Source organism: Lynx rufus, unplaced genomic scaffold, assembly GCF_022079265.1.
Source record: "Lynx rufus isolate CCGP_SWC_20201006 ecotype Redwood Valley unplaced genomic scaffold, mLynRuf1.p SCAF_7, whole genome shotgun sequence".
Taxonomy (NCBI): domain Eukaryota; kingdom Metazoa; phylum Chordata; class Mammalia; order Carnivora; family Felidae; genus Lynx; species Lynx rufus.
Genome location: NW_025814889.1, coordinates 92,392,406 through 92,408,991, shown reverse-complemented (window position 1 = coordinate 92,408,991; position 16,586 = coordinate 92,392,406). Strand labels below are relative to the sequence as shown.

Below are 16,586 nucleotides of genomic sequence, written 5' to 3'. Positions count from 1 at the left end.
GTCTTCTAAAAATACTACACTAGGATTATAGTAAGCTACCATCACACACATTTAGCTGCCCTTACCTAAGAAAGCAGTTGGGCTCCTATTAAAAGTGAAATGTCTGTGAAACAAGTAAAACAGCTTTTCAGAATAACAGGGTTATTAGTCCAGGCTATTAAAACATGAGGTTACTATGATGCCATACATTAACCAGTTCTGGAGTACAATTCTTTACATCTCTGTGTGTGTGTGTGTGTATGTGTGTGAGCATTCTAGTATAGTATCACTCAATGTCCTTAGTTACTGATAATGGCTAAATACACACTAATTCCAATACTACCTAATCTGGAAAATTTTCAGTTGATAGAATGTAAGCTTTTTCTAAGACCTAAGTGAAAATTCAATTTGCCAAAATCATCAAGAATAATTACTTAAGATCAGAATTAAAAGGTAGGAAGAGGTCAGGGTATTAAGATTCCCTCTAGTAAAAATTTTATTCTATTCTGAAACCTGACACACATTGACATCACAGGGTCTAAATAAAGTAAAACCTGCAATATCCCCTCTAGTTTTAATTGAAGTTGGTTTTTTATGATGCCCAATGAAAAATCCCAATTTCAATTAGAACTTTATAAGCAGAAACGTGTTGCTGATAGATCTCGTCCTAATGTGTAGCATAGGTGTTCACAACATCTTTTCTAGGAATAGGAAAAGAAGTAAATTTTACTGTGTATGCTTGAGAAAATGGCCTCCTCTGGTGAGCCCTTTGGGAGCTCGCCACCAAAGACTTCCATAGTGTTTCCATATTTACAACCAAAGGTATCAAAGGAAAATTTATCACATTTAAAACCAGAATATCCTTTTCCCAAACAGTAATATGAAGTGTTACTCCATTTTCCATTCTACAGATTAAATAAGATTTTAAAAAGATGGATCTGGGGTGGCATTGCTTTGAAAAACAGGATTCAATTTAAGATAGAGCTAGAATCCAAAACATGCTGAAATTTTTAAGCTCTTTAATATCAAAATATTTACGAAGCATAATATATGTAAAGAATGGCAGTTAACTTTAACAATTTAAATTTTTGGTAAAATTTAATGTGGGCAGAAAATGTTACTTCAACATTTTAATTGTGAAGTATTGCTATATACTTTGTCACATGGCTGAATAAAGCTCACGGCTTATTAACTAGTGAAGTGTTTCAGTGACTAGGGATTTTAAATATCTCATTCTTTTGAATTTCAACCATGACTGTATAATCATATTCGTTTGTTGTCCCCGAGCCTGAACGAGGTATAAACAAAAATCCCTTAGAAATGGTTAAAATAGATACGCTCGTATGTTATCATTTACCCAACAAAAATGTAAAAAAAAAAAAAAAAAAAAACTGATTTGAGTAATTATGGTTACATAAAATTTTTTGTAACTATTCAATCTTTTAAGCATTCTAATTCCCAATGGTCAGAAAGTTTTAGCCATCACCACTGAAGACATGACCACCTTTTCAAAAATTATCATTCAGGGGTGCCTGGGTGGCTCAGTTGGTTAAGCATCCGACTCTTGATTTCAGCTCAGGTAGTGATCCCAGAGTCATGGGATCAAGCCCCATGTTGGGTTCTGCATGGAGCATGGAGCCTGCTTAAGATTCTCTCTCATCTCCTCTCCCCTGCTTACGCTCTCCAAAATTAAAAATTATTCAGTGCTATTGATTTTATATATAAATTTTTAGGTTAGGCCTTGCCATACCAAATTTCCTTTCTGCCTTGGTTTCATAAAATAGCCTCAAAATGCAACCCTGTATTGAACTTTTGTTTAAAGAGTCAGATCTAAACAGTTAATATGTCCTCAAGAAAATCGGCAAACAGCTGTTTTCTATTAACTTGTAGCTCTCCAGAGAAACCTACATGTTAAGGAGGTTTTGCTTAATGGTTGTCCATAGTAGGTAAAAGACCAGTAAGTAGTATGAATGGCAGACTACGACCAGACCCCACAGCTCGCAGCCTCGGTTCCAGAATTAGTACATGGCCACTAGAAGTACCAAGTTAATCAGTCTGACTCAACATTTAAAATCGGAGTATTCTTCTTCTCTGTTAACTAATTTTGTCATGTATGTAAATATATATATGTGAATATATATATTTTAAAAACTACTAAAACCAGATCTACTACTAGAAAAACGTGTAATCTACTTTTGTATTAAAAGAATTTCAGCTGTTAGAAAAATCAGCTGTCTTCCAAAACAAAAAAAACCATGCATCTTGGAAGTTTAAAAAAAAAAAAAAAATCCAATACATGAAAAGTATTTGGATTTAACGTTAGACAATTAACTAAGACAGTCACACAACATATGCATGTCAGTCTCCTATATGGTCCTAGAGCCTGCAGTATTGTAATTTATTGTGAAACCATGTAACCAAATACTTAAATATATCCACAACATCTATACCACGGTAATGCATAGTACATAATATACTAACATCTCAAAATAAATTTCTATTACAGTTTTATGCAAATTATGGTAGAAGATTATCACCTGCCACATTTTGAAATGGCACCAACTTCATGTAACGTTCTAGATTAATGTACTAAAATCCTTACTGGTAATGATGTCTTATGCATTATCATCTGAACATTTGAAATCAAGCTGTTAATCGAATCACCACAGTATGTTATCAATTAAAATCACTGCATATTCAGATGTTAAAGCAGGAAGTTATACAGCAGGAAAAATATTTCTAATTCACAGTTTCAAAAATAAAGGGTGCAGTTTTCAAATATCTGATTGCTTAAATTGGTCGATTTAACAACTGCCTCCTTCAATACATGTAAACTATGTTTGCACAGCATTAGGAGATGTCTTTTATTTCAGAAGTTAGTTCTTACTGTTACAGGAGCACCACAAATTTGAAGGAAGAGGCTACAGTGTGAAATGAGCTCACTGAAGGATATGTTAAATAAAAATTTAACTACAATATAAGGTACTGCAAAGCTTTGCTTCCCCCCAGCACAGACCCCTTAATCAGGAAAAGTAGTCAACACTTACCAAATACAATATGTGAATTAGCGCTACAAGAGGGGGGAAAATCTAACTCAACTAAAAGAAAACACTATATTAGCTAACAAACCTGTGACAGCTTCAGAATTTTCCTAAAAATAAAATTCAAAAGCGTACACAGTATTTGTATCCTTCAATAAGGAATGTAGGGATCCAAAGGGAATGAAAGAAACATCTGGCTTTAAAAATTTCTAAGTTGGAAACACACACACACAAATGGGTAACTGAGAAAAACTGAGTACTTAAATATTCAAATTTTAAATGTGTAAGAAAATTTATAATAGAAAAAGTGGCAAACTGTTATTGTGACTTGATTTGCTGAAAACATCTGCAAATTCACACTGGCATTAAGAAAACCAAAGTTTCAAAAATTTACTCCTCTCTCTCTCTTTCTCCAGATATGTTTTCTGTGCAAAAATAAATATCTGAAAATTGCACTAATACAATAATACTATTTTAACTTTTGTTATTATGAATAATCTGCACATGCTGCTTTACAGACAATACATATTTGTAAACTTGCTCATGCAAAATTAGTGTGCACAATAGGGATACTGTTAATCCCCATACTTAAAAAAAAATGATACCTTATCTTTTTTTAAACTGCCAAACCCTCTGAAACGTAACAAATCTTACACAGATATTCTTGTCTGCCAGCTAAAAATCGATTTATGTTGCTGAAACAAAAAGTTATACGAGAAAAACATGGTTTTCGTCTTGTAAAATTTTTTGATTTTTTTTTTTTTAAAGAAAAATTATAAAAGAAAGAAATTCATGGTCACAAAATTTCAACATTTTAATCCTAAACATTACAGGGCAAATAGATACTGGACCCTATCTCCATAAATCCTAAATTTTAATTTCCATTTTTTAAATGTTGCCCTAACCACTAAAACATTAGTGGCTTTACAACCTCTGGAGATTGTGGAAATACATGTTTCTGAAATAAATGCTACAAAAACAACAATGGAAGAAAGCCAAACTGTCTCCATGAGAAGAGGGGAAAAAAATGGAACATTTTGAAGCCTTAAATACTTCTCTTTCCATGTCTTATGGTTAACCTGTCAATTCAGTGCATCATATGGTCAAAGTAATGGTCCCCGTGTTGAACAAACATCTAACTAGTGTCCATTGATTCCAAGTTAGTAGACGATGAATCTTTTTGGATACTTTCAAAGATGGCCGCCAGCTCAGGGTTAGAACTGATCTGTGACTGGAATTCACTCATCAGTGGACTCTTCTCTGCTTCTGGAATGGTTAGCAATGCTGCTACTGCTCTCATGGCAGATCGCTTTAGTTCATCTTGCTTTTCAAACTCCTGCTTTACTGAATTTGCTTTCACCTGTAACATTGAGTAAATTTATATTATAGGGTTATAAAGACAGCTCCTGAACAAAATTTAAGCATGTAGAAATTTCTGGTAAATAAAGCAAAGCCACTGTCTTATAGGTCCAAAAGATACATTATACCTAAACACAGTTATTTTTAAACTGCTGAGCAGTAGCTCTCTTCCTTTGAGGGAACATTTTATACAAAGCCCCCTTATAAAAACAAAATCCAGAGCCCTCATGGTTGAAAATAGAATGGGACCCAGAGCCTTACCTGCTTAAACAAGTCCTACTCTGGCCTCCAAGAAACTATTCTTCTAGCTACCCTGTTCACTCATTTTTCTTCAAACATGTCATGTACTGCCATGAACTGTGTATTTCTTCTGTGAAAAGTCCTGTTTCCTTCTGAATCTAAAAATAATTCTAACTTTTCAAGGTCCATTTTATATGTCGTCGTGCTCATATGAAGTTTTCTAGGACTCCCACTCACCACCTCCTCTACCAGAATACACCATTTCCTCCTTTATGGTCTCAGAATCGATACTTCAACATATGATACATAACTATAACATTAAATAAAAGCTTTTAAGAATGGCATTTAATGGTGCTACGTTTTCTAAAACATCCACATCTAAAAGGTTAACTTTTTAAATTTTTTAATGTTTGTTTTTGAGAGAAACACAGAGTGTGAGTGGGGAAGGGGCAGAGAGAGAGGAAGACACAGAATCTGAAGTAGGCTCCAGGCTCTCAGCTGTTAGCACACAGACCAACGCGGGGCTTGAACCCACCAACCTCGAGATCGTGACCTGAGCCAAAGTCAGATGCTTAACTAAGCTAACCCAAGAGCCCCTAAAAGATTCACTTTTAAAGCCAACTAATACATAGGGTGTTAGCATGGTTAAATCTGGAAAACTACAGTATGGAATCAACTAGGATTCTTGAATATACCAAGTCTGGCCTAGGGTGATGTCTATCAGTGATTACCTTAGTTGTACATGTGGCACGTAATGGCTCAACAAGTCGGTCCAACCTCTGTAGCACTGCACTTGGACAAAGGGTGGAGAGTCTCACCAACATTAAAAATGTGAGCATCTATTAGAAATTAAAACAAAAAATTTAGACTTTGCATTATTTTCTAAAGACAAAATTCCAAATTCTGACAAAGCTTTTAAGAGGAAATGCATAGCATGTACCATCAAGTTTCATTTTAATGTAATCTGCCATTTGGAATCACATAAATTTGTTTCAAACTTTATTCTGAGGAATATTAATTATAAGCATTAGGGAGATCGACCTTAGAATGTGGTCCTAGAGTCCAAAACTAGTAAAGTGGTTCTCAATCCTGGCTGCACATTAGCGCTGGAAAGCTTTAGAAATCTGCCCAATTCCTCAACCCCTTTCCCAGAGATTTTTACTTAACCTGTCAGGATAGGATCACAGATACAGTATTTGTTAAAAAGCCTTGTGTGTAACAGAATGGAAACCACTGAACAAGAAAATAACTAGGAGAAAAGCTCTGTAATAAGTTTCCACTGTCTTAGCAGATATTCCTAAAAAAATCAAAAAGACTGGTTATTCAGTCTTATATTATCCTTATATAATATATAGATTATATATATAATATAGATTGTATATATTATTTTATATAATATCTATATATTATATACAGATAATATATAGAATATATGTATAGAATAATACATATATTATATTATCCTTATGTTATCCATATAAAGCCCAGTAACTCATAATCTTTTTTTCTCTTACACTATAAACTACAGAATAAAACAGGAGGATCCTATTACTTCTTTTGGGGTTCTCTTCATTGAATTTGGGAGGGTCAGGTTACTACCACATAGGAAACAAGTTGGAATTCTGATAGTATGGCTGAATTACTTTTCAACTACCACTTTTGCCCTTCTTGACTAAAGGGCCTGAAGAAGAGACAACGTTTTTTAAATCACCCTTTTATAGTTCATATTTAAAATGGACATGAGCAAATAAAACAAAGAGCAGCTATGCAAAGTTCCTACTCTAAAACTTTGAAGGGTATTCTCTGTAATTTCTACAGATTACTATGTATATGTGGAAACAGTCCTTCTGTATTATCCTTTAACAATACTTTTGATATTAAGCCTATTATACTGGAAAATAAAAATCCCCCATTCATGTAAGTAAAACAGTTATCATACAGAACAGCCTAAAGACAGACAAAAGAATTAGCCAAGACACTGATGGAAAACTAAAAAGGAAAAGAAAAAACTCCCTTGAGAAGATTACTGTCCAATATTACGACAGGCCAAAAAAAAAAAAAAAAAAAAAAAGTAGTAGTAGTAATAATTTCACTCCTTATACTCTGAACACCAAAACCTGCCTGGACTCTTCTTTTTTTTTTTTTTTTAAATTTTTTTTTTTTTTTTCAACGTTTATTTATTTTTGGGACAGAGAGAGACAGAGCATGGACGGGGGAGGGGCAGAGAGAGAGGGAGACACAGAATCGGAAACAGGCTCCAGGCTCTGAGCCATCAGCCCAGAGCCCGACGCGGGGCTCGAATCCATGGACCGCGAGATCGTGACCTGGCTGAAGTCGGACGCTTAACCGACTGCGCCACCCAGGCGCCCCATGGACTCTTCTTTTAAGTAATGGAAAGATCTCTGGTCTATGCATTAAAGCAAGCTGGCATACAGAATTTGAGAATTTTCCATCCATAACTTAGACTTGACTTCCTCCTCCAATGAGGTTTCTGGATTTTCCCTGTAACGTTATACTGTATTACTATTACTTTTGCATATTCTAGTTTATAGTACACTTATTAAATCATGACAAGCAAATCAATTTTTCTTAATACACAAGAGTAAACTGCAAGGGTGAAAGTCACTATAGCAAAGTCTTCCTCTAAAGCAATTTATAAACAGGCACAAATATCTTACCTTAATATCATAATGGTCCTTCAAACCATCTTCAACATGATTTAGAAATTCAAAGATATCTAGTCTATCAAGACAACTGTCTAAAAGTGTGTACATACACTCAAAAGCTGCCTTTCTAATATCCAGTCCATCATCAACTGTATGCTTAAATGGACCCATTTCTACCTGTTGAAACAAAAAAGAATGTGTGGATATACTTAAAAGTAAAGGACAAGCTTAGATAAACAGTAATATAACTAACTTACCTCTCTTATAAGCTCCTTTCTAACTTTTGTTTCATTATAAAGATGTGGCAGAACAGTATCTAGAAGATCCCTTATTAATGACGGTTTATTATGTGCTGCTGAATTGAATGTGACCAAGGCTACTCTTCTTACATTCAAATCTGGGTCTTCCAATGTTTTTAGGAAATCACCTGAAAATTTTAAGAGAAACATCATATAGTCATGGTAGGCTTAAAATACAATATACATTATATATTTTTTCTAAATGGCTAAGTTTATGTTGATATTATTATTTCTTCCATGCAGGTGACAGAAGGACACGATAAGTGAAATACAGAACTTCTTTTGGCAACAGGTAATCAATTAGACGCACTCACATTCAGACATGATAACCGATTCTTAGCACCATTATATAATGCAGAGGGTATGGAATGAGTGAGCCCCAAAAGTTCTTCAATTACGTTTACAGATACTTAATTTTAAAAAAAGGTAGGTTGCACAGAGAAGTGACGGAACCAGCAGCTATAAAAATATTGCGAATGGTGCACTCAAGAGTTCAAAATTAGTATTTTCACTAAAAGCAACAAAAATAGAAAAAACTGAGTTCAAATAAAATAATTAGCCTGAGACAGATCCGCTGCTTGATAAACTGAACACTATTAATAAGTACACAATTTATCGGTTGATAAGGAGACATGCGCCTTCAAAATACTTTTATTTCTATCTTTAATGCTGAATGTATGAATTGGTAAGAGGTTAAGAATACAGAAGGAGGAACCTGAAACTCAACACAGAACAAAAAGTAGAAACTGCAAATGTGGGGAAGAAATTATAGTGCAAAGATGTTTGGAGTCACACAGAGGGGGATCCAAATCACTTCATTTGCCAATTTTATGACTTTTGGCAAGGTACTTTAGGCAAGAGCCTCAGTTTCTCAGCTTATAAAATGAGCATTCCAAACCTTTTAAGACTACATGAGTAGAATAAGCTGCATGTACACTGTTGAATAGTCTGGGACATACCTGGTACTCTTATGGAGCTACCATTCTTCATTATGCAGTCTCAACCCTACAATCAGCAATCTTTTGGAATACATGGGGAAAAAGGACAGTGCCAACACTTGACTGTATCACAACAGCAATTTGAAAAAATGGAAAGGAAGTAATACTTCAGACACCATACACTGGGGGGCAAACTCAAGGCTGACCCCCCAGGAAACTTCTGATTACAAAAAAGTTCAGGAGATACCTTGGATTCAAAAAGAATTCAAATACACCAGACTAAATCTCCTCCTCCCTCTCTTTGCTTAGAATTACTAAGACAGTAAATGAGAATAATACTTTATTCTAATTATCTGCTTTCAGGAAAGCATCTAAAAATATTGCTATTATTATGGACAAATGATGACATGGACTAGGATCAAAGATCCCCAAATCTTCAGTTTAAAAATTATAATTTTTAAAAAGCTTCCTAGGTGTTCCTAATATGAACACCACCTAGGATGTTCATATTAGTCACAAATAATACTAAACTAGATCATAATTCAAAGAGAATGAAAATCATCTGATCAAATAACTACACCAACGATACACAATAGTTGACTTGTCAACTTGGAAATATGTCTCTAGAGATGTGGCGCAGGATTCTTTGTCCTATCTTGTACAACACAAAAAATGTCAACAAATATATCAAAGCAAAAAAACAGGTGAGGAGAACAAAGGCAAGAATCTTCCAATACAGGCCTTCTTTAAATTATTTCTAGGTCCCAGCGATAGCATCCATTTATCCCTGCATCCCTCTTATTAACTGGTAATCCATTTCTTAACTGAAAATCCATTTTCATTTTTATTTAATCCAAGTTAGTTAACATGTAGTGTAATCATGGTTTCAGGAGTAGAATTTAGTGATTCATCACTTACATATAACACCCAATGCTCATCCCAACAAGTGCCCTCCTTCATGCCCATCACTCAGCCCATCTCCCCACCCAGTACCCCTCCAGCAACCCTCAGTTTGTTCTCTGTATTTAAGAGTCTCTTATGATTTGCCTCCCTGTTTTAACCTTATTTTTCTTTCCCTTCCCTATGTTCATCTGTTTTCTTAAATTCCACGAGTGAAAACATGATATTCATCTTGCTCTGATTTATCTCTTAGCGTAATACATTCTAGTTCCATCCATGTTGTTATAAATGACAAGATTTCCTTCTTTTTGATCACCAGGTAATCCACTGCAATTCTTTTAAATTGTGTTTTTTCCCTTTGTTGGCCTACTGCACAATGGCACGAAACTACAAAGCTTCTTTGCCATATCCCTCTATTCTCTCTGCTGTTATTGTCATTGCTCTGTTTCCAAGAAAACACCAAACTAAGCTCTAAAGGTTTTTAGTTTTACCAACTCTAAGAAAATTGATGATGATGAAATCAACACAAGAAATTATAAAATCATTACTAATAATCCTAGAAGCTAATTCTTGACGTCACAGAAACAGAGACAGCCCTAGTCTTTCTTGGCTATCTTAGTTCTACCCGACTCAGTTTTTTATTCTTCCACCGTTTCCACCTTACATATGAAGTCTTCACAGATCTCCCTGGGAGCTGGAGGGTTTACAAGTAATAACAGAAAACCGGGGCTCCCACAGATAAAGCAAGAACCAAATATGTAGTTGACTCTGAAGGACATCCTAGTGTTATTTACCAATTTCAGTGATTTGCAAAATTATCTGGTAACAACTGCAAACTGAGGGATGATAGATAATCACACATTATCAATTATCTTTTTAATGAAATAATTACCAGACCCTTAAAAACATTTTAGTTCCTTGGTAGTATTTTTGGCTACTGAAATTATTAATCAGTATGTTCATCTTTGTTTCCACTTACCTATGCAGTTCTTTAACAATGGATCAATAGGTTGCGGATGATCAGAAATAGTAAACTTCACAGCTGTAACCACAGAGCTTCGGGCATACGATGAGCCTAATTAAAAATAAATTTTAAGTCTACTGGTATGTAAATTCACTAAAATCCACGGGCATCTTTACCATTTTCAAACCACTTTCAACTAACACCAGTGTCTTCAATTCCTTAAAATTCTCTTTGGTCCAGAGGGGTGACACTTACTGTTCTCAGGGAAGCAAAGTTTTACTTGTAAACTATAATCCCATTATTTCAAAAGAAATAATGTCTTCTGGGAAGGAGAAGGGCTGGAAGAACAGCAGTGGGGGATCTAAGCCCTCACAAAAGGGAAGTGTTTAAACCCACAATTTCTTAAAAAAGCAGTTTCTAAAAAAAGCAATGGCTATTATTATCCCCTATTTGGTCGAAAGGAGTTGACACTGGTAATCTGAAAACAAAACTCTCCTAGGTTCTTTCCTTTGAACTAAATTCATTAATTTTAGTATTATAATTAGTACTACCAAGCTCCTTAGGAGACGTTAATTCAACAAACATCTGTCTTTTCCACAATTTTAAGATTAAAAAGTAGCACTGAAATATAATGAACACTGGAAATTAGAACAGATTCATTTAACCGTTATCTTATTATTCTATCTTTTTAAACAACAAAATGTCACTTGAATATGGCAATAGGTTCTACATATAACACAAGATTGTTTTAGCTTCTGCATTAGGCATCTTTCAAGGTTACCAACTGCTAATAAAACTTTAAGTAAGAAAATCTAGGTACCCACCTGATATCAAATACCCCTTAAGCCGTGGAAGGAGAGTTTCTGGATCAATTAGAGTGAGTTTCCCTAGACATTCAGCAACAACATTTCTGGTTCCTTCTTCTGCACACTCACAGTGCTTTAGCAATAAGGCCCAGATATTTTCAACATATGGTTTAAGGCCCACCACTGATGCAGAGCTAATAATTTCCTTCAAGGAATGAAGCAGAAGATACTGCCTTTTGGGTTGACTGGTTATTTCTTGTAAGACAAATGGCAGATACTCAGGAAGGTTGCCCACGCTAATGCTGCCTAGTGCATAGGAGGCGGCTGATTTAACTTCTTCACTAGGAGATGAAAAGGCTTCTAATATTACAGATTTTAGTTCCAGCTGCCCACTTAAGTCAATATGATGCCCAACTTCTCCAAGAGAAAGCAGAGCTAAGAGACGAATGGAATCTGTAGACCTTGAGTTCTTAACATCTTGAATAAACTGACCTACTACAGCTGGTCCTTCTTTAGGGCATGCTCGAGTAAGGGCAGCTACACATTTGGCAATAGAATAGTAAGACTGCTTGTGAGTAAGAGCTGTGCTCTGAGAATAAACTGGACCAGTCAGCATGCGCAACAAATCCATGTAGCCTAGATTATTTGTTCCAGTGACAACCAGAGCTTGGAAAAAGTCTAGCATGGCGCTAAGAGCTCCCCCCTGCAATAAAGGTGATCTCACAAGTCCAATAAGTTCATTGAGAATGGATCCACTTATTTTTGAAAGGGAGGAGGGATACACTTTCGCCAGTGTGGTAAGAAAACTGATAGCCATCTGTGAAACATGCATATCGCTTTCGCTGATAAGAGGTGGGAGCTCATCTAGAACTGCATCTATCATGGCAGCTGTCAAGCTGTCACTATAGTTTTTAATTAGAATATCTAGAGCAGAAAGGGTACCCAGTTTCAAAGCTCTCTGGTTTTTCCTGAGAAATGAAGCCAGGATAGGAACCCCTTCTCCCAGGACAGGCCTCAAATCTATCTTCAAAGGCGACCCAGCAATCAGTGTCAACGCCTTCACTGTGGTTAACCGGGTAATTTCATTCTTTAGTCTCTCCAAGAAAATCTGAAGCGTATTAGGCAAATCAGAACCCAAATTGTCTCCAAGGTTGCAAATAATTTGCCCCATACAAGAAATAGCCCTTTCCTTGACTTCCTGATCAATGTCGGCTGCTTTTAACCTCTTAATGGTGCAGGTAAATAGATCTTTGATATAAGGAGTTGCATCAAACGAGGAAGGCTGATCTAAAGGACGAATTACTTTGACAAGCTGTTGGGTAACAAGAAGTGCTTCAGATGTAATCTTGTAAAATGGGTCTCCGACACAAGCCACCACTGGAGGGACCAAAGCCTGAACGTGAGGATGGAAGACTTGAGGAGAGTGGTTACAGAGGATTACATACAGACACGACAGAGCATCAATCTTCAAATTTGATGAACTTGATTTATCATTCAGTGAGAAAATGATTCCTAAAAAGCCAACAAAAAAAAAGTCCAATAATTCTTAGTTTCATGAAAGAAAAAAATTAAAACCTAATCCCTAAAATATTACTAAAGTTCCCACTTCGTCATACTATCTCTAAAGTAGTAGAGACTCCACAATCTACGATAAATAGGACAGCCAAGAAAGTTAGAGTAAGGTTTTAAACTTTGTACTTGAAAGTTTCTAACTTGAGTTCAAGATGGTTGTATGTGCAAATTAAGTTGTCACAAATTACGCTTTTGAAGCAAACAACGATTTAAGCTTATTGAAGACTTAATAATAGTCTGTGATAAGTCCCCAAAGTGATTTATCTTTCATACCTGGTACAAGTACAGGAATGTGTTGCGTTAGGGCTCCAGGTAGTACATTCACCAGTTCAGTTAACATGTTAAAACAACACTGCCGGGTCTTGACGCTTTTTTCTTTCATCTGTTTGTGCAGAGCTTTAACAATGTTGGGAACCTGTAATTATCACACACTCATTAGCTATTGGTATTTCCTCAGTACACTTACCACAAATTATAGGGGACGGGGAGAATGAACAGTTTATCTTTTTTTGTCAAATTCCTAATTCTGCTATCTACTAACAAGACTGTCTGATGCAGCTTTTGTTGTAGCCACTACATTTGTTTTCTTTGAACTGTATTTGCTTTATACTGATAACAGAGAAAAGCTAGCATTAGCTCTCTAACAGAGCAACAAGTCTTCCTTAATTTTTGATTCTGAAATACATAAGACTAAGTAGAAATCTAACCAAATAGTAAATTTTCAACCAAAATTTTAGCAACATAATTTATAAATGGCTTTTTGAACAAAAATAGCACAGACACACATTAAACGAAAAGGGACAAATTATGGAAAAAAAACCATTAAACAGGTCTTTATTTTTGCTTTTAGTTTGCTCTCACAATGAAATAAGACCTCACTTCAAAATATAGCTACATGCAGCAAGTTTATGATTCAAAGACATCTGCTTCTAAACTTTCTACCGTTTTGTTAGCTGGTAAAACATAAATAGGGTATTTGGGTGGGAGGATACATACAGACACATACCATGTTGAAGAGTGATCTGAGGGCTAGAGACAAAAGACAACCTGACTTGTCAAACCATCAGAATGTCCCATGATTTTACCTGACTTCTATGCATTTATTTAATGGCTAGTGTCCTCCATACACTTTATCTGTTTCCTTCTACAGTGCATTCTTCAATGTTCACCTTTAAGTTCACCAGGAATTTTCTGTTAATTTGTACTACTTGAAAGCAAGAGACATACAGTATGTACATCTCCCATAGTTTCGTTGTTCAGTCCCTCTCAACATCTGTTTTGTAATTTATAAAAATGAACCAATGTGTACACCATTGGGCTGCTGTAGGGATTAAATACAAGATAGGAAAATGCCTAGCGTGCACCAAACATTCAATAGGAGCTATCTAGCTCTGATCTTTAGAATCTTAGAGATGTTCTAAAGTGAAAAATATCAATGCCAGCTCTTATTAATAAAAATCCGTAAGTACTTACTATGTACTAGGCACTACACTAAATGTTTACATAGATCATCTCATCTCTTACTTCCCTGGGTAGACAATTCTAAGTAAACCATTACTACGCGTGAGAAAAGTGAGGTTTAAAAAAATAACTACCTTGTCCAGGATCATGCAGCTAAATTAGAGTTGTGGAGTCACACTACTTGTGTTCATACTTTGCTTCACTCCTAAGATTCCTCTGTTAACATCAGAGATAATTTTACTGAATCTTAAAATTTTTAATATTGCTTATCTAATAAATCAAGAATACCTCAATCAGGATAAACTGTAAGTGACATAGCATGAATGAGTATACATAAACTCCTATAGAAGTATATCCCAGAACTCTGCTTCTCTGAAGATGTTCTGAGACTCACATTTCCATATAAAAACCCAATTTTACAAGATCATATTTATGAACATGACTTTCAATCATAATTTTTTTTTAATTTTTTTTTAATGTTTATTTATTTTTGAGACAGAGAGAGACAGAGGATGAACGGGGGAGGGTCAGAGAGAGGGAGACAAAGAATCCGAAACAGGCTCCAGGCTCTGAGCTGTCAGCACAGAGCCTGACGCGGGGCTCGAACTCACAGACCGTGAGATCATGACCTGAGCCGAAGTCGGCCGCTTAACTGACTGAGCCACCCAGGCGCCCCTCAATCATACTTTTAAACTGACCTGACTCTGAAGCATTGTCAGAGGTGTTTCTCCCTGCTCCATAGCATCAGGGTCACACAGCCAACTTTGTACAGGACGAGTTTGCTTCAAAAGAGAAAGGTATGCATGAAAAACATCTGCCTTTACATTCTCTTCACGCTCTTTAAATCTCGATATCAGTGCAGGAGAGACAGTCTTGTAGAATTCTGGAAGCATTTCATGCCTTGTGCTAACTACAGCATCCAAACACTTAGCGGCCGCACGTCTCACTTTCCAGCTCATGTCGTCATCATCGCTGTATTCGTCGTCACTCCCTAGAGAGAAGTTTTAATGTTAACAGGTAAGAAAAGTTTATCATTTAATACAGAAAGTGAATCGATATTCAGACTAAGACAGTTTTAAAACTTTTCACTTAAGTACAGCAAGTGTTAAAAGAGCAAGTACTTAACAGATAGAAATTATACCAAGTTACATATAAATTAACCTCTAAAGAAAATAATCGTGATTGTTTTTAACTCGTTAATCATCTTCTCACTTATTACCGGTAATGAGTAGCTTAAATCATTTAAAATCATTTTTAAATTATTAACACATGAAACTTCTTTCCAAAATAAATACTTGTAAAACATAAATCTCTCATCCCAACCTTTTAAACAGTATGTTTACTTACTTGACACTATAGGAAAAACAATCAATCACAGAAGGCATTAATAAGATAAACCAGCAAATATGATTTGTCACTATAGATGATGTATTAAAAAGCATGGTTACAATCCTAGGACATGCTGTAGACTAATTTTCTGGGGAGAGAAAGAAACCTGACTGACATCAGCTTTCTTTGGGATTACAAGGGTTTTCACTACATTTAATGATGGGCTCTTAGGAAAAAATATGTGTATTTTCAACCTTTCAACGTATTCTCATGACAGTTTAAAAACACAGTACTTCCTCAATTACAAGAAAATCCTTCTAACAACAAAGCACCATCTTCTCCAAATTCCTGTTAAACCTTAAAACAATAAGCATTCCAAGTATAAGCATTATCAACTCCACCTCACTTATGTATGCTTCATTACATACATATGTAATGTGTGTGAAATCTCTAAAAATTATTTCCTTCCAACACTATCAGACTGAATCAGTTGGGCAACAAAGTCAGGAGGATGGCAAAAATGCTAGCAGTTCTTAGAACAGTCTAAAATTAACAATAATTTTGTTATTAGATAAGATTATAGCCCTGACACGCTGATTCCTCAGTGGGGGGAAAAGATGTCATCTCTTCACGGGCTTATATTCCAATTAGCTTAGTGACAGCTAAATGTGGCCAGCTATGCCTTACAAAATCCTAGGATTATATTAAAGTTTTGTTTAATTTCATTTTGGCACATTATAGGAAAACCTAACCAAATACTACTAAACCCAAGGCATATGACTTATTTGCAAATACATATTTGAAAACTAAAAGGTACTATATCAAAATAGATTTAAAAGCAAACAAATAAATGAAGTTTTCCCCATGGCAACCCATGTGAATTATTTTGTAGAAATATACTTTATTGGAAAAAAAGGGTTATTAAAACATTAAATATCCTAATCACTGAAATTATGGTGCTTTTATGTTACAGTAACACTATGGTGCAAAGACAGTCATTAGGTATAACCCATGAAAACTGATGTAACAGCT

At 35.4% G+C, this 16,586-nt stretch overlaps 1 protein-coding gene across 1 annotated transcript in view; it reads right to left on the bottom strand.

Annotated features, from left to right (window-relative positions):
• Window positions 1–2,331: 2,331 nt before the first annotated feature.
• CAND1 (cullin associated and neddylation dissociated 1) overlaps window positions 2,332–16,586 on the bottom strand; it is a 43,237-nt gene continuing 28,982 nt past the window's right edge. The window contains exons 8-15 of the mRNA XM_047065939.1: window positions 14,924–15,216; window positions 13,038–13,179; window positions 11,211–12,704; window positions 10,402–10,497; window positions 7,543–7,712; window positions 7,298–7,462; window positions 5,351–5,458; window positions 2,332–4,380 (exon numbers count right to left, since the gene is read on the bottom strand). Coding sequence (XP_046921895.1) covers window positions 4,156–4,380; window positions 5,351–5,458; window positions 7,298–7,462; window positions 7,543–7,712; window positions 10,402–10,497; window positions 11,211–12,704; window positions 13,038–13,179; window positions 14,924–15,216 — 2,693 coding nt within the window. The 3' untranslated portion in view covers window positions 2,332–4,155. The remainder of the gene's footprint in view (window positions 4,381–5,350; window positions 5,459–7,297; window positions 7,463–7,542; window positions 7,713–10,401; window positions 10,498–11,210; window positions 12,705–13,037; window positions 13,180–14,923; window positions 15,217–16,586) is intronic.